Source organism: Emys orbicularis, chromosome 2, assembly GCF_028017835.1.
Source record: "Emys orbicularis isolate rEmyOrb1 chromosome 2, rEmyOrb1.hap1, whole genome shotgun sequence".
Lineage (NCBI taxonomy): Eukaryota > Metazoa > Chordata > Testudines > Emydidae > Emys > Emys orbicularis.
Window position 1 is genome coordinate 185,719,225 of NC_088684.1, and position 27,243 is coordinate 185,746,467.

Genomic DNA, 27,243 nt, shown 5'->3' on the forward strand with positions numbered 1-27,243 from the left:
AACAACTGTCCAGAGTCTGAGCTAGATAATCCCACCTTGAGTCAGCCTTCTCAACTCCTACCTGTTGAGGGATGCATACATGCATCTCCATGGACAAAGATGACCTGTCTGCAGAATTTCACTTCTAATCAAGCCCTCCTAACTCAAATGTCTGGGCACACCCAGAATCCACTGGGGCTGGTGAGAATCTTTCTTTTTAGCTGCATAGGCGTGGTACGCCCAAAGTTGGGAACTCAGCAAGGCTGCATATCTCCCCTCAATCACACACACCAAATAAAAGAATCCAGCTAATAATTAACACATTTCTTTGAAGGATTGTGTCTTACAGTGCATAGAATGTAGCACATGTTTTCCTTCTGCAATTTTCTCTTTGCTTGGGAAGAAGCAGTATCTTACGGTTAAAGCATTAGACTGGGATTCAGGGAGAGCGGAGTTCCTACATCTGCCTCAGCCTCCCTATATGACCATATGCAAGTCAATGTTTTCAGTTTCCCCATTCATAAAATGGGGCAAATATTATTTCCTGACTGTGGAGGGTTGTTGTAAGGCTACATTCATTAGTGTGTGTGAGGTGCTCAGTGAACGAAAACGTGCACACAAAATGTCAGCCAGTCTAGTGCTGTCCAGTTCACAGCAGCCTGGGGTGTTTGTTGCCCTGCCTCACTTGCCAAATCCCCAATTCTGCCTTCCTGCTGCTGACTGAAGGCATGAAACAGCAATCCGTACTCAGGTAAAATTCCCACTGAAATAAATACATTTCAGGGCCCATATACTGGTGCTGTCCTAGCTACCTGAAGAATGCCCAGAGCTGCCTTCTGCTGAATTTTGTCTGCTGCTGCCCTGCCCACCTACTTTGTGCCAGCCATTGCTCTGCCCACTTGCCCAGTTCCCAGGTACTATCTTTTGGCTGCCCCATGTACACCTGTTTTTGTTAGGTGCTTCACTTCAGATGCCCAGTGCACCTGCTGTCTGTCTGTTGATAGCCTCTCCATTGTCCAGCTGCCTGGAGTTACTCTGTGCACCTGTTCTAAATACATGCTCCATTTTATATTGTCATTTTAAAAATGCTTCCAGGGGAAATATGTTAAAATAATCATCATAAAAGAGATACTTCTTCCTTACCCAGTTGTGAAATCCTAATGGTGGAAAAATCTAGCTCATTTGCTCTAAAAGCAATAATGGATTTGAAGAACTGGGATTTTAAATATTTTGAAAGACAAATGTTACCAGAAAATATGCATATTTTCTGAGCAATGATTCCACAGAGACTTGTGGGGGCTCTACTATCCAAAGAAATTGGTAGTGTAATTACGAAATCATGTAAACTCAAACTAAATAAACTTGACTTAAGATTTAATGCTATGAGAGTAAATACAACGAAAGTCAAAGTGCAACCTCAGTATCTTCTTTCACAGTTGTATTGCTTTACAACATGCTTCAAAGCCATGATATCCAATAAAACCAAGTAGTGCAAATTATAGAAGCATTAATCACCAATAGCATGTAGCAGGAAATCAAATCAAATAAAAGAAAATGATGGCAATAATTCATCCTCAACATGCACAGAGGCTCCCAATGTTAATGCAGCGTCACGTGGCAAGAATATACATCTCTGTAAGTTTGGGATTTTTTTGGAGAGAGGGACACATGATGCAAGTGGTGGAATGATGTGCGTGCATAATATCACTTTGGACACCAATACATTATATGACAACAAACAAACCACATAAAATACTAATTATACTTTCCTTCTTCCTAATTGCATTTGGTCCCCATTATTAGTTTTGCTACAATTTTAATTCTTTTGTGTGCATTAAAAATAACCAACGAAGTTCCCCCTTAAATTCAATATTTCTTCTGTTTGTCACATTCAGCCTGTGCTATGCTGGAAGGTTATAATCTTGGCATTCAGCAGTTGCATTTCTTTCAGAGAATCCACATAAGCAAAATGTGTTGGCAGGAGCACTATTGTTTTAGTATTCAGTAACTACTGATATACAAGGAACATGATGCTAAAATCAGATCCTCTGCATGTTGCATTTTCTAATTATTTTGTTCTAATAACAATGGGCAATAATAATAACCATAAATAATAACAACAATGAATTATAACATATCCCTAGCATGAGTAGCTCAGAAGGCATTTGAGAAAGCAAGAGAAAAATGCAGACAGACAGCACAGACTAATCTGTCAAGTTACGACCCCTGAAATGAGTTGTGGCACCCTAGAGCTTATATTCCTGTATTCATGCACAAAAAATGTGTGTTTAACAGAGAGACACAATGACAAAATTAGCTCCTTTCTCCCCATCCTCCCTTGCACTCACCTTCAGGGGGCTGAGGTGTCCCACGGGGTGTTGAAGGGGTCTTCAGCTCCTCCTGGGACTCGACGGATGCTGGGCTGATGCACTTGGGAATGGGAGAGGATGGGGCCGAAGGAGAGCTCAAGTTCAAGGACAGCTCACTTCTGCCTCGGCATATACTCCGACTTTTCAGCTCCTTCTCATACTCCTCAGCTGCCAACTTCTCCAAGTATTTGTATCTGAAAGTTAAATTCCAAAGGGTTTCCGTAAAGAAAGAGAAGCCGGTGGCTGATGCTTGTTTAGGGACGAAGCACCTGCAGAGAATGAACTGACTTCCTGACACAAGGGGTACAGTGCTACACTGACTGCTGGGTCAGTCTGCCAGTAAAAGTGCACCAAAGCAAAAGATATTAACCAAAAAAATGTTAAGTTGCTCATGACAAAACAAAAAATGGTATCATTACACAATCCTCAGATATTGTATCCTGTCTACACAGTCCTGCCTTCCTCCTTTTTGGAAGCATTTGCCTGCTCCCTCTTCCACCCCCTCTCCCCAGAAAGCCCCCCCAAAAACCCAGCCCCCTAAACTGATGCAAATAGCCGAAGTCCCAGACTTGCTGCAGGGAGAGGGAAAGTGGTTCAGTCCAGCAGACAAAAGCAGCTCTCCCTGAAAATAATACCAATAATAAATGTTTGGACTGAGGACTATCTAAGGCTCTGAACCTGCTTCTATTTGCTCTAAGAGCAATGCACTGGAATTCACTTTGTTCTCTCCAGAGTCCACAATGGAAACTTTTCTTTTTTTTTATTCTAAAAAATTTCTCTGCCGGACTCAGACATCCAATAGCTTGGACCTGACGTCACATATAGTTTATTCATCAAAGTCAGTTTAAAAGAACAAAGATACATCTGTTTTGCATTTTAGGCAGGCAGAACTCACTAACTGTTTATTAAGACCAGCTACCAATCATATTCTTCATACTGTGCTTTATACATTTGGACCAAAATAACTTTGGAATATGTGCCTCTTCCAGATGTCTGCTAATTTTATCCACCATTATTTGCTCAGGAATAAATTTATGAATACAGCTGTAACAGGCTCCTGATTCTGTCTTACCCACAAGTGAGCTGTTAAACAGGTTAATCAAGACTACCGCCTATGTCCCTCAAAGACTATGTGGTCATCCTCCAATAACCCACTGCTGTAAACACATCATAACAAGGAACAGCCCCTTCCCCAATCCTGCCTCCCTGACAGGCAGAATTAATGTACACGTGTATATTAAATTCAGTAAGGGTAAGGAAGTCAGCCAGATGTGGTAACAAACATGCTTAGTGCATTTAGTAATCAGACACACACATTCACAAGCATAACTATACAGCATATAAAGATGTCTTTGAAGAGCACGTCTTGTGTTTTCTGATGCAAGTTGCATTATTATAAACCGCAATAATGAAGAACAAACTTATTTTCTTTTATTCCTCTGGAGGTATAGGCATGATTTGAACTGAGATTTTGCAGGAAAAGGAACCCCTACAAACTTTGGATGAAAATATAACAAGCCACATACTTGTATGGTTATAAAATAAGAACTGTTTACAGTTCTAGCACGAAGCCAATTCTAAAGAATGATTTTTTTCCAAAAGAAGAGAAAGCCCTTCACAAACACTATCATGGTCTTTTGTTACACAGTTAATTAAACCAGCCCTTATTTTAACCGCAGTCAGTCAGGTATTCAGCCTTCCCTCTCCCCACAAACTGGGCAGATGGAACTTCGGACTCATAAAGAGACGTTCAAATAGATCGCTCAGCTAAACCAGGTACAGAACAGCTGGCTGCAATGAAGTTTTCTGCAATGTGCCAATGCACTACAGCAACGATCTGGACTGATCCCCCTGTAACATGGGGAACTACAATATTTTATTGTCCTCTGCTCTTTTTCAGCTGTTTTAACTTTTTAGCTTCTGTGGTTTTGTGCTGCAGAATTAAATTCACCAGGAAAATAGCAGTCTGTCAACATACACAACTGAATCTAGTCAAAATGTAAAAAGTGAACTCATATAGCAGCAGATCTCATGGCATTACACAACAAACTGAAGATGGAGAATATTCAGATTTAAGGTTCACGTGGATACTGGGTAACTCAGGGCATTAGTAAAGGTCTAGATGGAGCTTTATACCAATAGGCAACAAGTATGAATCTAGTTGTTTCCATTTCACATTTGTTAAGTGAGTTATGTTAAATGAGTAGATGGTTTCAATTCAGTTCCTAGTGAGCAGGTATCTATATTATCAAAAGTACCATCACATTAGCTTTCTTGTTAGCAGTCTTATGAAAACCAGGGTTTGAATGCGTATAAAGAATGAACTACACCGCTACCTCGCTATAACGCGACCCGATATAACACGAATTCGGATATAACGTGGTAAAGCAGTGCTCCGGGGGGCAGGGCTGCGCACTCCGGCGGATCAAAGCAAGTTCAATATAACACGGTTTCATCTATAACACAGTAAGATTTTTTGGCTCCCGAGGACAGCGTTATATCGAGGTAGAGGTGTACTGTCTCTCTCCTACATGTGGTTCTTCCAGTCCAGGGCTGAGGCACTGCCGCCATCCATGCTTCCATGTTCCTCTAGGTCAGGGCAATTTGCAGTGCCAGTGCATATGCTGAACCTGTTCTATGGCTAAAAGGCAGCAAACCCCTGGGTTGTCAGTTTCGTATGTTTCATGAGCAATCAATTCCACTTATTCTGTTTAAGAGAATAAAAATGTAATCCGACGTTCTCTAGATCTGTGAGCAGTGCCCTGGGAATGCTACGTGACCCTCTGCAAAGTCACCAGATATAGGTCAGAATAAGAACAGGAACATTTCCATTTGAACTGTAAACCTCTAGGAAAGGGTCTGGGAGTGTTCCTTTGCAAGGACATTTTTAAACTATCGTTGCAAACAATCTGCTATCAAACACAAAAATACATGAAAATAATGTTGCTGATTCATACTTGCAAAACCAAGGAAATGCAGAGTTAAACTTTTTACTTCCTCATTAAGGTCCTGATCCGAAGCCCACTGAAGTCAATGGAAAACCTCCCACTGACTTCAATTGGCTCTGGCTCGGGACATAAATTACCATAGGTACTGCATACGGGGGCTCATATAATATCTTATACTACACAAGACTGCTCCAAAAACCTGGAGAAACGTAGACAATGGGGGATTTCAACAGAGCTTTTTGTGCTTATTTTGCTTGAATGTGGGATATATGTTTGCAAAATAGCCCATAAAAGTGCACTGTCAGAAGCTGTCTGATTCAAAGGACTTTATTAAAAAAAATTACATAAGACCAATGCAATGGATGACTGATGTTTGACCTCCATTGTAGCATCTTCCACCAGCATTTACGGACTGTCTAAGAGGGATGTTTCTTTCCTCTTCATGAGAAGGAAATAAAAGTTTAGCTTTTCATTTCAAGATATATACACATCAAGATATATTGCTAATGACTGGTAAAATTGGCCCAGACAGCATAGCAATGATGCCCTGCTGGTGAACATTTCCAAAAAATACTCCAGCTTACTTTAGCATGTTCCATTACAACTTGAAAATGCCGGAGAACTCACTTCTAATTTGTTTCAAATCTAGCCGACCAGCAGGACTGCGGTAAAAGCTTTTACCCAGCTACAATCAGTGTTTGGTGCTTATGCGGTCAGATGTGCTTAATTTCACAAGATGCTTTGAATGGCTGTATTTTTGGCTGTAAAGATGAGGGAAAGCACATCAGCTTCTGTTTGATTTTAGAAACATCAAAATCATTTTTAATAATGGCCACCTTAGCCACAATAGAATTGCTGCTGGATCAGACTCTAAGTCTGAAGGAGGAAATTGCCTCCTGTGTGATGATTTGTATGGTCAGAGAGAAATCTACCAGTTAGATGATTTCTTCACATTAATGTAATGAAATATAATTTTTAAAGGATTCCACGGGTCACTTTGTCTAGTAGTCTCTCAATGGTAAGGATGCTGCATATGTTATGCAAAACAGAATTGTAGCATTCTTGATTTTTTCTGTCTGCTATCTGGTTAGTAACATGCACATTTTACAGGTGAAACCAAGAATTCCATCTAGCCTTTAATAACCACTATTGAAAACGGAGGTTAAACTACTGGAAGACAAAGTCTGTTATTTGAGTGCTCCTGGAAAACTTGCTTTCATAGGCGTAGGAACCTAATTGCTTAGTACAGTGTTTCTCAACCTTTCCAGTTGGTAATCTTTTATTTGGAGTAAAAAAAATTGAAACTAACATTATATTTATTATGAAAGAATAAAAAAAATCATCAATACTAACAATGTTAAGCCTATATAATTTATTTGTGTGTTTTGAGTGGTTCTGAGAAAATACTGAACCTTGAAGGATAAGGGTATGCTGGGAGTGGGGGAATGAGATTTTTTTTGATAACCAATTTTCTTTGCTTTTGACAATAACAACATTTTCAGTGGCTCACAACCACCTGACTGACCTCCCCTGAAGATTTGTACCCATCGGTTGAAAAACACTGGTTTAGAAGAACTATAACCATACTAATATTTGGGCAAATTTCTGGTGCAAATGTAATACTTAGTATTATTTCCCAAATCAACAGATAAAAGTTATGTCAATCAACCAATCCCATGCCTACCAGTCCTGCTACATTTTTATTTATTCCTACGCCCATGATTGGACTAATTTTTTGTTTTAGTGAAAGTACAACATTTTTATAGGTTTCTTTTTAAATAAAATTGTCCCTTGCATGCCTGGTTAAAAGTGTACTTAAATAGCCAACAGACGCACAATAATGGACATAATAAGCGAAAAGCAACTGAAAGCAGGAAGCAAAAGGTACAAACCTCTCTTCTCTTGCTTGCCTTAGTTCCTCTCTTTTGTCTAAATAATCACGGCTAAAGTTGCAATAAGTTGCAGAGGAAACCAAGGAATAAGAAGGAACAAGAATAAGGAAGGTAACAGACATAAATAACAAGAGAAATAAACAGCTAAAACCAAGACAATTAAAGGTAATGAAGGTTGACTATCTACACTGAAGATATTTGCATCTACTCTCTGAATAAATGTGGAAGAGGGTGTATGTGTGTTCAGATGTATATAGATACACTATATGTCACCATCATGCCAAATATGTACAGTGGGGAAGGATACTAAGCATAGAATAAAAATGGGCAACTCTGAATTACAGGCTTAGAAGCCCAAAATAGAATTTCTGGCACATAATTCTATGTTTGCCTATTATTTTTCATGGCCCTGACTTTTGGACAAGTTACAAGTCCTCAAATGCCACTACTTACATCTGTCCTCACATTTCTGCTATTCTTTCTCCTCCAGTTCCTCTTATTCTCTCCTCCCACAAGTCCCCAAGTAACTCTTTTCTTTCAATTTTGCCAGATCAACTTTGCCTAACACTTGGGTAGTGTAATTACTGGGTGTGATGTCCCACCCATGATTTTTATTGCTGAAATGTTCTTTATATTATTTGCAGCATGTTTATCGCATAGGGTTATATAAGAATTGCAGAATTTAGAAGTCCTGTTAGAACATCTAGCCCACACCCCTGCTGATGCAAGATTGTTCCCTACAGTCCATTTCATAGTGGTTTGTCAAGTGGTTAGACAAAACTGATGGGACTTTCATCACTTCAGACTATTTCTCAGCCTATAAGACCTCAGTGCCAGGAAGTTTTCCAGAAATCTTCCACTTACTGAGCACATCCCATTATTCCTTTTTATACTCTGTGTATCAAATGAAATAACACTGGTCTACAATTTTTGAGAAGTCGTCTGCTTCAGAGATAAAATGTGCTATTTATTATGTATTTTGATGTGCTGAATTCAAATATGACAATTAAAACAACTGATTGGCTGCTGTTTCTAAGATATTTAAGTTTTTACATTTTATGTCTATGTAGATTGTGTAGATAGTAGAGTTTTAATCATAAATTGTAAACCTAGGTCTTTTCATGTGTTTATGGTTGCTTTACATGATAATATTTCACCTGTCCTGTTTATGTAACACTTTAAAAATCAGCAAAAGGGTTATATAAATAAAATTTATTAGGAAACAAAAGGCAAAAAACTATTCTGTACATAGTTTAGTCCTATTCAGTGTCTACTCGGCGCTTCTTGGCTTGTCTCTTGTATTCATTAAATGGAGCATCTCTTGTCACTGTCCAGCAATAGTCTGCAAGCATTGATGGGCTCCATTTGCCCTGATAGCGTTTCTCCATTGTTGCAATGTCCTGGTGAAATCGCTCGCCATGCTCGTCGCTCACTGCTCCGCAGTTCGGTGGAAAAAAATCTAGATGAGAGTGCAAAAAATGTATCTTTAGTGACATGTTGCAACCAAGGCTTTTGTATGCCTTGAGGAGGTTTTCCACCAACAACCTGTAGTTGTCTGCCTTGTTGTTTCCGAGAAAATTTATTGCCACTAACTGGAAGGCTTTCCTTGCCACGCAGTGCATGGTCAAATGCATCATCTCGAAGAAGTTCACGAAACTGAGGACCAACAAAGACACCTTCCTTTATCTTAGCTTCACTTAACCTTGGAAATTTTCCACGGAGGTACTTGAAAGCTGCTTGTGTTTTGTCAATGGACTTGACAAAGTTCTTCATCAGACCCAGCTTGATGTGTAAGGGTGGTAACAAAATCTTCCTTGATTCAACAAGTGGTGGATGCTGAACACTTTTCCTCCCAGGCTCCAATGACTGTCGGAGTGGCCAATCTTTCTTGATGTAGTGGGAATCTCTTGCACGACTATCCCATTCGCAGAGAAAACAGCAGTACTTTGTGTATCCAGTCTGCAGACCAAGCAAGAGAGCAACAACCTTCAAATCACCACAAAGCTGCCACTGATGTTGGTCATAGTTTATGCACCTCAAAAGTTGTTTCATGTTGTCATAGGTTTCCTTCATATGGACTGCATGACCAACTGGAATTGATGGCAAAACATTGCCATTATGCAGTAAAACAGCTTTAAGACTCGTCTTCGATGAATCAATGAACAGTCTCCACTCATCTGGATCGTGAACGATGTTGAGGGCTGCCATCACACCATCGATCTTGTTGCAGGCTACAAGATCACCTTCCATGAAGAAGAATGGGACAAGATCCTTTTGACGGTCACGGAACATGGAAACCCTAACATCACCTGCCAGGAGATTCCACTGCTGTAGTCTGGAGCCCAACAGCTCTGCCTTACTCTTGGGTAGTTCCAAATCCCTGACAAGGTCATTCAGTTCACATTGTGTTATGAGGTGTGGTTCAGAGGAGGAGGATGGGAGAAAATGTGGGTCCAGTGAAATTGATGGTTCAGGACCAGAAGTTTCATCCTCTTCCTCATCCTCGTCTGACTCAAGTGAGAATGATTCTGGTGCATCAGGAACCGGCAGTCCTTCTCCGTGGGGTACTGGGCGTATAGCTGATGGAATGTTTGGATAATGCACAGTCCACTTTTTCTTCTTTGACACACCTTTCCCAACTGGAGGCACCATGCAGAAGTAACAATTGCTGTTATGGTCTGTTGGCTCTCTCCAAATCATTGGCACTGCAAAAGGCATAGATTTCCTTTTCCTGTTCAACCACTGGCGAAGATTTGTTGCACAAGCGTTGCAGCATATGTGTGGGGCCCACCTCTTGTCCTGATCTCCAATTTTGCAGCCAAAATAAAGGTGATAGGCTTTCTTAACCATAGTGGTTATACTGCGCTTTTGGGATGCAAAAGTCACTTCACCACAAACATAGCAGAAGTTATCTGCACTGTTCACACAAGTATGAGGCATCTCTGCTCACTTTGGCTAAACAGAAATGTGTCCCTTTGCAAAATCAAACACTGACAAATAAGAGAGCACGACACTGTATGATTTCTAGAGCTGATATAGGGCAATTTGTTCAGCAGAGTGATGTAAGCTTCGTTATGATTGCATCATCCATGACTTCTAGGAATAACGTTATGCAATTCATATCATGTATGACGCAATACCAACTTCAGATTGCATCATTCATTGTTTTGCCTAAAAAGCAAGTACTGTCCAAACCCAGTCAGAGATTTATTCATAGATCCAGTCAAAGATGTATTTTAGTCATTTCTGGTTTAAATTGAGATCCCTTCCCTTTATAACTCACTTATCCTCCGCCATTCCCAAGTCAAGGGTCGTATATACTGACCCAATAGCATATCTTGAAAACTAGAGCCAATCAACAATTTTAAGCATCATTTTCGTTCTCAGTGACCCAGAATTAGTAAAGTTTGACTACATTTATTTCAGAAGCATTTTGGCTGTAGAGCAGTGTAATTACTCACCATCCCTGGGGCATGCACCAATCAAACATCTGAAGACAGTTATCATGCCCCTTCCTTAGCACTCACATACAGATGTCACCCGTAAAAATTTGTCAAATTGTATATATAGATAAAGATACTTAAATATTTGCACTATTCTCTAGACCATGGGTTCCTAATCCTTAAAAAAGGAGAGTCCCCTTCAGGAGAATGAAACTGATCCAGCTCCCCTTCAATCCTATCATGTGTTGTTAAGGCTCTACCCCAAATGAGCAGTCACTCAGAGCAGATGGTGAAGATCTTCATAATATGATACTTCCTTTCTTACATGCTTTGATGAAATAGTCTATAATGCAGACATTCATCACTGGCATTGGAATTAGCGCCCACTGAATTGAAAGATGCTGTGCACGTCTTAGAGTTTCAGTCTCTCTTCAAACTAAAGACACCATCAACGTGTTTGTTACACATTGGTTCACAGTTTCTATATTTTCTTTGCAACTCTAACATCTTGGAGACTAACGTTTAAAAAAAAGAAAGCTGAGATTCTGGAGAAAACGGAGGGTATTTGTACACTGCAATTAAAAACCTGTGGCTGGTCCGGGCCAGCTGACTTGGGTTAAGGGCTCGGGCTAAGCGGCTGCTTAATTGTGCTGTAGATGTTTGGGTTCAGGCCGGAGCCCAGGTTCTAGGACCCTGTGAGGGGGGAGGGTCCCGGAGCTCGGGCTGCACCCCAATTCCGAATGTCTACACTGCAATTAAACAGTCCCTTAGCCTGAGTCCTGTGAGTCCAAGCCAGCTGGCATGGGCCAGCCATGGGCGTCTAACTGCAATGTAGACATACCCAGAGAGGCCTCTCCATGTACTCCAGGCTAATCCTCTACACTGCTTCCCCACCCTGGGAGTATGTCTCATACAGTGGGAAACCCTGCTCTACACTTACTATGGAAAATAACTCAAATATTGCACATGTACCTAAATAAGTTACTTAGTTATCTCAATCATATCTTAGCTAACTGGAAAATTTTAAGGTGACCACTGTATTTAGGAATTTGGGCTGTTCAGCACTTCACAGGATTATACTCTTAATTTAACAACTGTGAGGGGCTCATGGAATGGGAGGAAGATTTTTTTTTTTTAATTTCACTTGTATGGTCTCATTTTTCTAACCTTAGGAACCATCCCCAATGGCAGCACTATCACTATATGTTGCCGGTAAGATGTGCAGATCTGTCATTCAAGCTGCCAAATGCTCTGTGTGGCTTTTTTGGTCTGGGAGTTTCCTTTCTGAAAGCTGATGTTGGCTGTCTCATGACTGCCTGCTGTAGCAATATGATACCATTTGGAGGGAGAGTTTTTGGAAGGAGCTTAGAGCTACAGGATTGGGATCTAATTGCTTCTGTTTCAGAAGAACTTGGGCAGCTTTTGGCTGCCGAAGACTATTGTGGTGCCCTAGTCCCTGCCCTCCTGCTCCTTTTTTCTTCACTGAACTAGCTGTCTTCTGTAGCCAGGAGGGCATCTCCGCTGACTAAAGAAGGCTTATGTGTAACTTTCTTAGTTCTCTTCTATTTGTGATTTGATATAACCTCTCTTACTAACCACAGGAAAAAGTACCCTCTTTCCCAGCTTCACTATAGACACAATAGATTGCTTCCATTTCTTAGATGCTTACTAAAACAGAAAAGAGCCTAAACCTGCATCTCAATAGACAAATTTCCATGAAAACTAGTGCCCAAATTCTTAATATATATTCTAGGGCTATAAAATAAATGCTTTATGGAGGAGACAGCAACTCTTTCCAGTCTATAGCCTGCTAAATTCTGACTTCTACTTGATGAAAGACATTCTTCTCCTCACACCCTGATTATGACACAGTGAAATTATTGTTTCTAGGCACAGTTTGCAGAGAATATTTCATAACTGCAGATGGACAAGGAGTCCCACTCCAATGAGATCTGCTCTGACACTGTACAACTAACAAACAGGGTAACCAATTCTTTATATATGGCATTTCCAGAACTCCTGCAAGCTCCCTAATACATATATTGAATTTCAGGCCTTTGGCAAATTATTTCATTTAGAATGGTTTGATTTCTCCCATTTGGGAGGGATTTATATAAATTTTAACTCGATGTGCCTAATCCAAAGCCCACTGTAGTCAATGAATGTCTTTACATTTACTTCAGTGGGATTTGGATTAGGCCCTGTATTTTGTTTGTGTAGTGATTCTGATACATCTATTTTCTATGACTCTCGATGCACTAAAGCGAACTGGAGGTAAAGTATTCTAAAAAAGTGCAATATTTCAAAAAGTACCATATGCTCCTAAAAGTGAAATGTTTTTATTAGCAAAAAATTAAGGCAGCAAGAGACCCGTCCCCCAAACCCCTACATCTTATAAACATAATGGTTTGAGGGAGAGTAAATTGGTTAATGAATTGGGGCCTGTGCCGTTATCTAGCCAGTATAATTGGCTAGGTACGCACAAGCTGACAGTTTCATTAAATGCTACAATTCATAATACCCTTTGTTTAATATATCAATCTTTAAACATGTTTATACCTTGGCACACTGCTGGAGGAAGAACACTGCAATGTAATTTCCCTATTATTTAGGAAAATATTGCATTAAGGCAACAAATCATTAACGAACACTATTATCTCCTACTTGAATTTGTTTCTCTCTTCCCGCTCTATCCTTTGCAATCTCTCTTCTCTCTCCTGACGTCGCCTCTCTCTTTCCGCTGCCAAGGATTCTTGGTGCTGCCGATAAGATGATGTAAGGAGACCACCCAATGCTGGCCTGCAGACCAAAGAGGATCACATTTCACAGTGCCACTTTTATTGATTATACAGACAGAAATTGTTAACAGTCATGAGTTAGTCAGAAATACATTCCCGACACACGGAATGACATGGAAATATTAATTCAAAGATGCATCAAAACACTGACATAATACACCCTTGCTAACTACTACTTTATTAAGCTGTGATGACCTTAAAAGCTGCAGATATTTTAGAACATTTTAAAGTTAACTTAAACCTCTGAGGTGCATGCAAAATCTTCTTAAGAATTGTTCAGCCTCTTTCAATTGCAGTATCACTTAAACCAGCTATATACCATTATGGCTCTAACTGAAAGGACGAACTCCATAATGGGATTTTGAAATAAAAATAGAAGTGCAACACTTTGCTAGCACTTCCAAACATGTTATGCAACGATGCTTCAAAAGCTGATGTATCAAACAACAAAGGAATACTGTATAATGAGAAGCTATACTAAAAGATGATAGAACTACATTTTAGAATCTGAATGCAATTTAGGATGAGGCTTATTAATACTTGCCATTATGTTGCTAAATTCATGAATTTTGTCATCTTAGCAGTTGCTGCAATAGCAAAATTAATCCTTTGCTGAGCTATATTGCAATCTGGACCTTTCATGTTAGTAAGTACAGGAACAAATCAGTAAAACATATAGGGAAAGTGCTAATGATTATGACCTTGGTTCATTAAAAGGCACAAAGGGCTTAGTTTTGCTATATCAAGTTTATTACTTGATTGTTAGTGTACTATCAGAGTGCAACAGAGCTAAGTCACACTATTAGTAATAGGTATCAAATCTTTAGCTCTTGTTCAACTGTCTGCTAAAATAGAATCAAAGGATCAAGCATAGCTGAGTAAGTTTCCAGCCAAACAACACGGTCCCTTTCATCAAGGATGAACAGTGGCAGCAGCTAGTAGAAACCAAAGCAACCACTTCTGGAGGATTTATCAGATGCTAGCTTTGCAAGATAGACTGCTACTGTAATTAGTGGATACATTTAACGAGTAGTCATCATTGAAAGCAGATGTGAGTTCTCCAGTCTTTGGCCAGGTCTACACACAGTTTTTGTACCAGTATAACTATTTTGGTTAGGGGTGTGTTGTTTTACCAAAGTAGTTATATACTGGTACAAGCCCTCATGTGTATGCAGTTATATAAATGTGCCTTATACCAGTATAGCTTATTCCCCCCTTCCCATACAGAAATAGCTATCCAAGTATAAAGCACCTTTATACTAATAAAACTGCATCCACACTAAGTGGGATTGCACTGCTTTAACTCTACTGGTAGAGTTAAAGTGGTACACCCTTGTGTGTAGACAAGCCCTTGTTTAGTTCATAAATGATTGTAATGTGAGCTTTGGAATGAAGGGATCAGCAGTCATAAAGAAAGGAATCCCTTCTCTGAAAAGAAACTAACTTGCCTAATCCTTTCAGAGTCACAAACTTAGCAGTACAAGAGCGAATACACTTCCACTGCCTTTACAAACTCAGATACTCTCCTTCTATTTATCATTGCTCTAAGCACTGTACTGTCTAGGCATTCAATCACTAGTGCCCACTGATTCACAGGTGGAGGCAATAGCAGCAAAAGACCAAATTATTCCTGTAAAGATATCTTTCTTGTCTGTCTGTCTTTAGACAAAGAGGAATCCTGTAGAAGACAGACGTTTTGGCCACATTGGCAGCAGGTCAGTGTAAGTATAATTTCAATAATTTCATTAAATTCAATTTCAATATGTCATAGTCCACCCAGATAAACATTACATAAGGGGCTATAAAACTTGATATCCTGTAAACCTTGTTTCTGGCACTCTGGTGAAGCTACAGTAACAATGTTGGATCACACTCAAAATCATAAAAAACTCCAATAATCTCCAACACTAGCTCCCCCCCCCCAATTCTGATAGTCCAGCTTGCATGGTAAATCTTTCCTTGGAATGCATTTTAAACAGATTATGACCTTTGACTTTCAACCCACCCTCAAAAAGAGCTTTCAGCAAGAATTAAAGATTCAAAAGGCTACAGCTCTATCACCTAATGTGGTATGAAAGGCTCTGTTGAATTATGGCTACAGTATATCATTCAAGGACTGCTCTAAGAATGGTCAAACTGGGCAGTGTCTCAGGTATAAACATCTGTACATGAAACGAGAGAAATGGCAAAACTGTGAGTTGACTGTTTTCCATCAGTTCAGTTCTGTTTTGTCCAATCACTTGAAACCCCAGGTAGCTGCCTTGAAGGCTGAAGTCTCAATATACAGCCAAGAGCAGTTACGACTGATTGAAACCTGAAGAAACACTAGAAGCAGATCAAGGAAAAAGACCAGACAGCTACCGTGAGACTGTAAGCTTTTTGGCTGGGAGTATCTTTTTACTACATTTGTACAACATCAGCACAAACTGGAGCCCAACCTCTTTGACTGAGGTCTCTGGGCACATAATACAAATAAATAATACAATAAGTAATACAAATAAATAATAACTATCCAGAGGATCAGGGACATACTTATGTGGAGGTAAGGAGTTTGGTCCCTCATAGAAGACTGAAACCCAGACCTATCCCTAAAATTCTTCTGTGAGATCTAAGGAGTTCACGGCCAATTCATCATTAATAGCAACAACTATAATTGCTAATAACAACTACTACTTCATTATTTGGAATTATGTTAGCTAGGTCAAAATTACAAGAGCTATCAGGCATCATATTTCAGAGCATAAGTTGATCACTAGCTGGGATCAGAAAAATACTCCTCTTCCCAAAGCGATGATATAATATTTCCCCAAAGATGCCCTGTGAGTGTATTATGCCTTCTCTGGAGTGTATCAGGTATTGACCACTGTCAGAGACAGAGTAGTTTGCTTGATAGACATTTGGTGTGTTTCAGTATGCAATTTCCTATGCTCTAAAATATTCTGGTCTGGAATTCAGTCATATCAACCCCCAACCCTAATATGAGTTGTGACTAACATTTTAGTAAGTTTTAATATGCAATAATCTTGTACTAAATTATGTGCATGGAACTTGAATCACAATTCCCTGGACCTCCTGATTTTATCCAGAGACACACTGACTCCATGCAACATAGTTCAATGATACTTCACAGCAATCTGGTGTGACACATGGCACTCAAAGAACTGTTTAAACTTTAAAGAGTAGTTGCCAATGCTACATGAATGTACAGCTTTTGTGTTGGTATGTAGGTGGAACACAGACAGCAAGACAAGCAGGTGGAACAAGCTGTTGGGTCTGTAATGCACTTGAAATAATATTTTAAATGATGATGATTTTTAAAAGAGATTTGTCTTAAAATGGCTGTTTTTCTATCACAGTAGCAATGAGGCTCAAGGCAAAGTTTGCTGAAATCTCATAGTGAGGTGTAACATGAACATGTAGAATGGTTGAGACACGTCAATAAATGGTCTTGGTGTATTATTGTTATTATCCATATAGCTAATATATACACACATTATGATGGCTGGTTTCATATATGACCAACTGGTAGAGGTGCAATTCCAAACACACAGTTGAAGAGGGTCTTTATTCTGACAACTATTTTCAGTCTTCTACATTCACTAGAGGCAGAGGGAAATAAAGAGACTTGCTTGGTCTGATGTGACAGCCAGCAGAATCTAAACAAGCTTAGGTTTCCAAATACAGGAACATCTGAAAGGGCACTCCCACCACAGAAAGTATATCCAGACAAAACGAGTGGCAGGAAAATATTATAATAGCGGCCAGAAGTCTAAATTCCTCCCGAAAATTTGTGATTTGTAACCATTATTATACACCAAGATATTGGGGGCAAAGGGGACATTATTTTACCATTATCTTGTTGGAAGAAGACAGGAGAGAGGTAACAAAGAGGAAGGGAAACCGTTTGTGTAAATGGGGACCTTGGACAACGTAAAAAGAAAAAGCCACCTTCAAGTCAAAACTCTTTTAAAGAACCACCTAACTAAACTGACCCATTGCATTTGCTACAATTCAATTTCAATGCACCACATTCTATTTTGTTACTTTGTTACATGTATACTTCAGTTTAACCATTTTATGACAATACTCCATCATATACTAGTAAATACCATACAATAGTTTGTGAAAGTGACCAATGCCTTAGGAATTTGAGACCTTTGCTATTAAATCTTTGTTGAGAATTGAGGTGAGGGAATAGGTCTTATTGCAAGAGTTGTTGGATTGGCAAAGTGTGAATTAGCACTGCAGATATATTATCTAAATCTTCTTCAGTGGTCACCTTTTCTTCATTGCCAGTAGAGCAGAAAATCTTTAACTTTATCAAATGTATCTAAGTCTGTATTTCATTTCATCTTTGCAAAGAACACAAGATACAAAGGTATATAATGACAGCTGAAAAAAAATCAGAAGGTTGATATTCAGGATTTTTCATAACTTAACTATGACCAGAATCATTAATAATCTTTATAAATGAGCCCTAATTATCCATTTTCCACCATATTCCTGCTCCTGCAGTCATGAAAATATTATGAAGGGAGAACACCACCAGACTGCTAGTCTGATATAGACCTCACGCAAATCTAAATGTCTCTTGGCTCTAACATAATAAACCCACTGCCCAGCCTAGAAAGAGACAAAAGGGGAGCTGGAGCTGCCAAGAGCCATGCTGCTCTTCACAGTTATGGATATTATATCTGTGTGTGACAGGGCAGATTCAAAAGTGTGTTGATATAACAATTTGCGAACAGACTAAACATAACTTGGGAAATCTTTACAAAAATTCTCTTGAAAACAAACAAAAATTAGAGAGATAAAGCTACAGATTAATATTTCCTTTGAAAGAGAAACTTGAGAACCACCAGAAGAAAAAGAACTGATTAATGTCAGACTTTTAACTGGCCTGCAAGGCTATGTAAAATGAAGCCACGACAGGGTAATTACAGTAGTTCAGGGTCAGTGGGTATTCAGGACAATGGTTTCCATTGCACAAAGACTTTCCTTTACACACAGACCATTATTCAGAATGAATAACCCACACACTTTTTGTACCAATGTAACTATTTTGGTTAGGGTGTGATTTTTCTACTGACAGTTCTACCAGCGCAGCCCCTAGTTTGGATGCAGTTATACCAGTACAAAACTGCCTTATTCTGAATCAGTATATTCCTCTCCCCATAAATCAGGAATAAGTTAAAGCACTATACTAGACAGTCTGTACCGCTTTAACTATGCTGATCCTGCAGATGTACAGAGGTGCTTAACTTTAACTCAATGGGATTATTCATGTGATTAAAGTTAAGCAAATATGCAAATCTTTGCAGATCGGGACCAAAATTAGCAAACGTTAGATATGTGTCTGAAATGCAAATGGCTATTTTCTTAATGTATGCACAGCTCACCTTCATAGCATCAAGACACAGGAGGGTGTCTTTTGCCAGTCTTCAACAAATGCCTTTGCCTATATTGTGAGGCACAGAAGGCCGCAACCAGTGGATGGCCACTGAAACAAGTATTGTCATGTCTTGACGTTATTTTAATATAGCAAGTTCAGCAGAACTTCACTAACCTGCACTATTGCTTGAGAGAGCCATTGCAAGTCACTGAATTCTGTGAGTAAATACACACAAAAATAGTGTCTTACAAGACCTAGTTTGTTTGTACACTTGAAAAACTGGTTTTAATGGTTTAAGATAAGACTTTATCATGTACAAATTGCTGCAGCATATTTTGCAAAAATAATGAAGCTTTGGTAATAAGGAGACCTCCCTACAGCTTCCAAGCTATTAAATCTCTTTATAAGAAGGAAGGCACTGTCATTTTTTATGTGAATCTTACAATGAACAGAGGAAGGACAGAGGCTCTACCTTCTTAGATATTATGACAATGCCTAGCACATTTGGGGCTTTACTGGACTATAACTACAGACAAGTCTCATCTTACGCGTAAAGCGAAAACCGCGTATAGTCAAAATTACATTGAGTTCAATGGTGGGCGTAATCGCCCGCACTACAGGTACAGTATTAAAATTGTTATTTTTCTCTTTTTTGTTGTTTTTTGTTTGTTTTTGCCGACCGCGTAAAGCTGAAATCGTGCATGTTAAATGCGTGTAAGATGCGACAGACCTGTACTAGCAAGTTTATTCTGTAAATTGTTCAGAGTTTAATTCAAATAATTCATTTAAAATTTTTCCTTGTGTTTTGAGCATATCTCAGTAGAATTACCACCAAAAACATGGGGAAGGAGGGCAAGCTTTTGGTAAATCTGGGTCCATGCATGCTTTTAAGTGGAAACCTGGCAAAATTTAGTGGTTTTGACCTGAAATAAAGCTGAACTTGGTTTCTGAGAGTTATTTTTCCCTTCAGTTTTTGTGTTTTTAAAATCTGAAACTTGAAGTTTAGTTCATCTGGGTGTGAAGAGAAACCAGAAAAAGGTTTGCACAAAACCCTGCTAACCTAAACTGCTGAGCTTAGTATACTTCTGCTCTCACCATTGCTCTCTGGTGGATGGGCTATTCCCAACATTGAGTTGGTGTTAAAACTAGGGGCTAAATTCTCCCCCATGATGAGCACTGCAAACCACTTCAAGTCTCTTCTGCTTTCCTGACATACACAAACCACCCTAACGTCCCCTGAAAGCTCTTGGTGGGAGTTACATACTGTAACGGTGCCGACTCACCACCACAGCATCTCCTGGTGGTCATGCTGAGAATTAGCTCTCTTGGACCACCAGCTTTGACCACTATCGTGTCTCACTCGCTGTTACTTCTGCTTCCTCCACCATCTCCACCATCTGGACCCACCTTGCTCCTGGACCGCCGTGTCCTCTTCGGGACACTGCCCTCCAGCTGTGCCCCAGCCCGCTGTCTCCCCCCTTTTGGGGGACAGGCAGTCCTCAGTCCTTCCACTTGCCTCAGCGGCCAACTGCAGTCTCTAGTCTAACCTCTGGCTTCAGGGGCAAACTGCAGTCTGGATTTAGGCCACTCTCCTCATTGGCAATTAGGGGTAAAGGGGGGAGGGGACCAGGCCTGCCCACTACTCTGGGTCCCGGCCCAGGGACCCTATAGCTGGCAGCCACTTACTGCCCCTCCTCCTATTCTCGCAGCCTACTTTCTGTGGGCCACTTCCCCCAGAGGCCTAGCACCTTCCCTGCCCTTGCTTCAGAGCCTCCGTCTGGCCATGGTCAGCCAAGAGCTCCCCTATTGCGCCACTACCCTGCCCAGAAGTGCAGTATCTCTGGTGCTCCTCGGCAGACAGTCCTTCTCCCTTGTCCTCAGGGAGAGACTGCCCCTTGCGCTGCTGAACAGCCCTTTATATATGAAGTGCTCCAACAAGCCTTCTCCTTATTGGCTCTCCCAATAAACCCTTTCCTGATTGGCTGGGTTCTGTGCAGCCTCTCCAAGGCTGCCTTAACCCTTCTCCTGCCTGTGTGGGGCAGTCGCCCCACCACAATACACATAAGGAGAACAGAATACTGTTCATACATATTAAAGCCGAGAACGAGAAGAGCTTTCAACCCCAAATTTGAAGTCACCAAACAGTTTCTAACAGAAGCGCAATAATGATCTAACCATCAGGGAAATACCATCAACTGCTACCCACTACCACAAGGAAAGCACTATTTTTAAAGGGCAGTGGATCATATAATTTGTTTGGTTTCATATATTTCCTGTTTTTCCTTAATGTTCAACTACAACAGTGGGAATAGACAGTGCTGGAGTGGGGATTAGCAGTGGCAGGCTAGTCAAAAGAAGTCAGTTTTGAGAACCTGCCAGGAAATTTCCTCCAACAGCACTTCCCGGGTGGTGTAGCCAATTACAGGAACAGTTAGTTTTAGTAGAAAACTAAATCAAGAGCTGTTTAACATTGTCAAGTACGCTTTTTTATGAGGCACTAAAACAGCTTAAAGATGCACCCAGATTGCCAGGAAATCATTGTTGCAGGCACCTGGGGAGGGGAGAGTACTCCAGGGAAAAATATTTACAGGCTTTGGCTGCATTTCCTGCTTAAGCTTATAGTAGGGTATTTAAAATATCACTAAAGTTAGTTGAGAAAAGATTTCCATATCATTTTACTCCAGTAAGCTTATTTATCCCATGTGTTTATGAACTTCTGTTATGGAAATACAATGGCTGGATAACTCTGATGATGTATTTATATTGAACTGTATTTAAATATGGTGTGTATCAAAAAGGCCTAAGCAGCCAATCAGAACATTGGATTGAACAATAAATATTCAATGCCATATTTTACAGGAGCCCAGTGAGAATATACTGTATCCTAGGGTCAGATGGTACAAACCCAAGTGTTCTAATACAGTGGTTCTCAAACTTCACTGCACTGCAACCCCCTTCTGACAACAAAAATTACTACACGACCCCAGGAGGAGGGACCGAAGCCTCAGCCTGCCTGAACACCGCCACGGAGTATGGATTGGATGAATGGACTATAAGGTGGATAGAAAGCCAGCTAGATTGTCAGGCTCAATGTGTAGTGATCAACTGCTTGATGTCTAGTTGGTAGCCAGTATCAAGTGGAGTGGCCCAGGGATTGGTCCTGGGGCTGGTTTTGTTCAACATCTTCATTAATGATCTGGATGATGGGATGGATTGCACCCTCAGCAAGTTTGCAGATTACACTAAGCTAGGGGGAGAGGTAGATACGCTGGAGGGTAGGGAGAGGGTCCAGAGTGACCTAGACAAATTGGATGACTGGGCCAAAAGAAATCTGATGAGGTTCAACAAGGACAAGTGCAGAGTCCTGCATTTAAGACAGAAGAATCCCATGCACCGCTACATGCTGGGGACCGACTGGCTAAGCGGCAGTTCTGCAGAAAAGGACCTTGGGATTTCAGTGGACGAGAAGCTGGATATGAGTCAACAGTGTGCCCTTGTTGCCAAGAAGGCTAACGGCATATTGGGCTGTATAAGTAGGAGCATTACCAGCAGATCGAGAGAAGTGATTATTCCCCTCTATTCGGCACTGGTGAGGCCACATCTGGAGTATTGCAACCAGTTTTGGGCCCCCCACTACAGAAAGGATGTGGACAAATTGGAGAGAGTCCAGCAGAGGGGAACGAAAATGATTAGGGGGCTGGGGCACATGACTTACGAGGACAGGCTGAGGGAACTGGGTTTGTTTAGTCTGCAGAAGAGAAGAGTGAGGGGGGATTTGATAGCCACCTTCAACTACCTGATGGGGGGTTCCAAAGAGGATGGAGCCCTGCTGTTCTCAGTGGTGGCAGATGACAGAACAAGGAGCAATGGTCTCAAGTTCCAGTGAGGGGAGGTCTAGGTTGGATATTAGGAAACACTATTTCACTAGGAGGGTGATGAAGCACTGGAATGGGTTACCTAAGGAGGTGGTGGAATCTCCATTCTTAGAGGTTTTTTAAGGCCCGGCTTGACAAAGCCTTGGCTGGGATGATTTAGTTGGGGTTGGTCCTGCTTTGAGCAGGGGGTTGGACTAGATGACCTCCTGAGGTCTTTTCCAACCCTAATCTTCTATGATTCTATGAGGCGGCTTAGTTGTTATGAAAAATATGAAATCTCATTAGAACCAATTACTTACACCAGAGGATTGGAAAGTAGCAAAAATAATACTTATATATTTAAAAAAAAAAAAAAAAAGGAAATCCAAGAAATTATAGATGAGTAAACCTTAATTTTTTTACCCAGTAAACTGCCTGAAATGGTCATGAAAACTAGAACTGTAAAAAATCTAGAAGATCTGAAAGAGTCTAACCAGAAGGGCTTCTGGAAAGGATAATTGTGCCTCACAAATCTATCAGAGCTCCTCTTTCAGTGAGCCAATAAAATAGTGGATAAAGGAGAATTGACTGATGTAATTTATTTAGACTTCCAAAATGTCTTTGAGAAAGTCCCTCACAAGGGGCTGCTAAATAGGGTGTGACACGCAAAGTACTGCCATAGATCAGAAAATGGATACGAGACAGGAAACAAAACACAGGAATAAATACGTTTATTTTCATTATGGCAAAATGTTTACAGCAGGCTGCACAAGGTTCTGTCCTAGGACAGGTATTGTTTAATGTATTTGTTAGTGATTTGGAAAACTGAGTGAGTCATGAAGTGGTAAAATCTGCAGATGACACAAAATTATTTATGTTAATCAAGACTGGAGAAGACTTGGAAGAACTTCAGAAGGATCAGACAGAGCCCAGTTTGCAGCCACGGAGCAGGGGAAGCCTGGGCTGCCTGGAGAATTGTGCAGCAGCCAAACATGGGAAAGCTGGGCATCTGAGCCACTGAAGCTGACCACAGACTCCTCCTTCTGTGGTACACTGGGTTGGAGGAAGAAGGTTCAGAGTTGGGCTGCCTGGATCACCAACCCCTGTGGAGATTGCTTCCCTGGGGAACCCAGCGAAAAAACTCTCATTATAATCATTGCCTAGTTTTAGATTAAATGAGCCATAGCTGTATGTTTTTTGTAGGGGCAGGGGAATGGACTTGAAGCCTATTTTATGGCAATGGAATAAATTAAGCAATAGCACAGCAGCCAGCAAACAGAGCCGGACACAGGGGAGTTTGAGCGGAGATCTGTTAGAGGACAAGGGAGGCAAAACACCTTTTCCTTAGATGCTGTGAGTGAGTTCTTGAGAGTGTGTGTTTGCTTGCTTGGTTTTTTTTGTTTTTGTTTTTGTTTATAGTTTGCAGGGGATGTTAGGGACCAGTGTGCAGTGAAAGAAGCACAGCCTTTGATCACAGCAGAGGCCTGATTAGGGGGTGGGACTTTCCAGATTTTGGGGCCTATAAAGCAACCAACCAGTGGAACAGGAGCCAGCAAAAAGAGCCAGAAGAATAGGCAGGCCCATCACTAGAGCTGATCCAGAGAACAGAAGGGTGTGCTATCGGATGGGAAATAAGATAAAGGATGTGGACCTCAGGCTGAGGAGGATCCTAATGGGAGCTAGAAAGAATCCACTGATTGTCCTTCATGTGGTAACAAATGATACTGCTAGATTCTCCCTGGAATGCATCAAGCGAGACTATAACAGGTGAGGGGGAATGCTGAAAGAATTAGAGGATCAGGTGATCTTCAGTGGGATTCTACCTGTCCCTAGAGGAGGAGAGCAAAGGTGAGACAAAATTATGATGATCAACAGATGTCTCTGGAATGATGCTGTAAGGACAACTCTGGGATCTTCGACCACTGGGAGGCATTCACAGACAGAGGACTGTTATCATGGAATGAACACCACCTGAATAGGGAGGGAAACAGACGTCTGGGATGGAAATTGGCATAACAGATTAAAAGACCTTTAAATTAGGAATTTGCGGGAGATGGTTGGGAGATGCTTATGTCATGGAAAGTCATGGAAGATGGCAGAGATTTCAGAGGACTGAAAAAGAAAAGGGCAAATATAGTGCCAATCTATAAAAAGGGAAATAAGGACAACCCGTGGAATTACCGAACAGTCACTTAACTTCAATGCCTGGGAATATAATGGAGCAAATAATTAAGCAATCAATTTGCAAACACCTGAAAGATAATAAGGTGATAAGTAATATTCAGCATGGATTTGCCAAAAACAAATCATGTCAAACCAACCTAGTAGCTTTCTTCGCCAGGGTAACAAGCCTTGTGGATAGGGGGAAGTGGTAGAGGTGATATATCTTGACTTTAGTAAGGCTTTTGATATCGTCTTGCATGACCTTCTCATAAACAAACTAGGGAAATATAACCTAGATGGAACTACTATAAGGTGGGTGCATAATTGGTTGGAAAATAGTTCCCAGAGAGTAGTTATCAGTGGTTCACAGTCAAGCTCGAAGGACATATTGAGTGGGGTCCTGCAGAGATCAGTTCTGGGTCCAGTTCTGTTCAATATCTTCATCAACGATTTAGATTATGGCATAGAGAGTACTCTTATAAAGTTTGCAGGCAATACCAAACTGGGAGGGGTTGAATGTGTTTTGGAGGATAGGATTAAAATTCAAAATGATCTGGACAAACTGGAAAAATGGTCTGAAGTAAACAGGATGAAATTCTATAAGGACAAATGCGAAGTACCCCACTTAGGAAGAAACAATCAGTTGCACGCATACAAAATGGGAAATGACTGCCTAGGAAGGGGTACTGCAGGAAGCGATCTGCGCGTGATAGTGGATCACAAGCTAAATCTGAGTCAACAGTGTAACACTGTTGCAAAAAAAGCAAACGTTATTCTTGGATGTATCAGCAGGAGTGTTGTAAGCAAGACGCAAGAATTAATTCTTCCAATCTACTTTACCCTGATTAGGCCTCAACTGGAGTATTGTGTCTAGTTCTGGATGCCACATGTCAGGAAAGATGTGGACAAATTGGAGAAATTCCAGAGAAGAGCAACAAAAATTATTAAAGGTCTAGAAAACATGGACGAAGAGGGAAGATTGAAAATATTGGGTTTGTGTAGCCTGGAGAAGAGAAGACTGAGAGGGGACATGATGACAGTTTTCAAGTACAGAAAAGGAGGAGGGAGAAAAATTGTTCTTGTTAACCTCTGAGGATAGGACAAGAAGCAATGGGCTTAAATTGCAGTAAGGGCAGTTTAGGTTGGACATTAGGAAAAAATTCCTAACTGTCAGGGTGGTTAAGCACAGGAGTAAATTGTTTAGGGAGGTTTTGGAATCTCCATCACTGGAGATTTTTAAGAGCAGGTTAGTCAAGGATGGTCTAGATAATACTTAGTCCTGACATGAGTGCAGGGGACTGGACTAGATGACCTCTCAAGGTCCCTTCCAGTCCTATGATTCTATGATTCTATAATCTCCATGCCTGATTCTAACACTGAATGGGAGAAAAATCAAGTAAGAGAGGATACAGCAATGGAGAAAGGAAACAACAAAGGATAGGAGAATGGACATCAAGAAGAAAGATAGTGCCAATACCAATCACAGTAACTGGCAGTAGAATGACCAACTAATAGAATCTGGGCAAAGCCGAGCAGAAACAACTAAGATGTCTGTACACCAATGCAAGGACTCAGGGTAACAAAATGGAAAAACTAGAACTACTGATGCAGGAAGTGAAACCAGATGACATAGGGATAACAGAAGCATGGTGGAATAGTAGTCATGGCTGCAGCACAGGTATTGAAGGGTAAGTGTTGTTCAGGAAAGCCAGAAATAAAGGTTTAGGCGGTGAAGTGGCATTGTAATTAATGATGAGGTAGACTGTAAAGAAATTAGAAATGATGAAATGGATAAAACAGAATCTGTTTGGGTCAAAAGAACGTTGGGGAAGAAAGATAACAGAGGTTTAGGATACTGCTTGGGGTCTGCTACAAAACCAATTTTTTACAGGATCAAATTTGGATATGGCTAGAGTGTGTCATACCCAGGGTACAATTTGGACTGATGAACAGCTGTGTCCTCTCAATTCTCCAACCTGACTTTTACACTGTTTCACTGTGAAAGCAACCACTCCTGGTCTGCTCACAAAGAGCCTTCAGCATGTAAGTTACCCCGTTATATTGTATGAGTGCTGCAGCCAGTCACCCTTGAATTATACTGCAGAGCAACACCAGCAAACTCCCATTCTCAGACTTTCCCCAGAAATGTACATCTTGTACTGCCTAGCCCTCTCTTGGACCATACAAGCTCTTATAAAGTCTGTCATTTTATTAATAGAAAATTATATACACAAATCCTATTATTCCAAATGGAATTTCCCAAATACTTCAATCCAAACACACTGGTTTAGCTAAAACAATAAAACAAATTTATTAACTATAAAAGGATAGATTTTAAGTGAATATAAGTAATGACACATAAAAGTCAGAATTGGTTACAAAAGAGATAAAAGCAAAATGCAACT

General features: G+C 40.5%; 1 protein-coding gene across 2 annotated transcripts in view; it reads right to left on the reverse strand.

The window, feature by feature from the left end:
* Window positions 1–27,243, reverse strand: part of FHOD3 (formin homology 2 domain containing 3) — a 652,884-nt gene that overhangs the window by 102,288 nt on the left and 523,353 nt on the right. Inside the window, exons 12-14 of one of the 2 annotated variants that reach the window (XM_065398377.1) lie at window positions 13,296–13,430; window positions 7,189–7,239; window positions 2,324–2,542 (exon numbers count right to left, since the gene is read on the reverse strand). In XM_065398377.1, the coding sequence (XP_065254449.1) occupies window positions 2,324–2,542; window positions 7,189–7,239; window positions 13,296–13,430 (405 nt within the window). The remainder of the gene's footprint in view (window positions 1–2,323; window positions 2,543–7,188; window positions 7,240–13,295; window positions 13,431–27,243) is intronic. The other variant, XM_065398378.1, reaches the window with a different exon arrangement.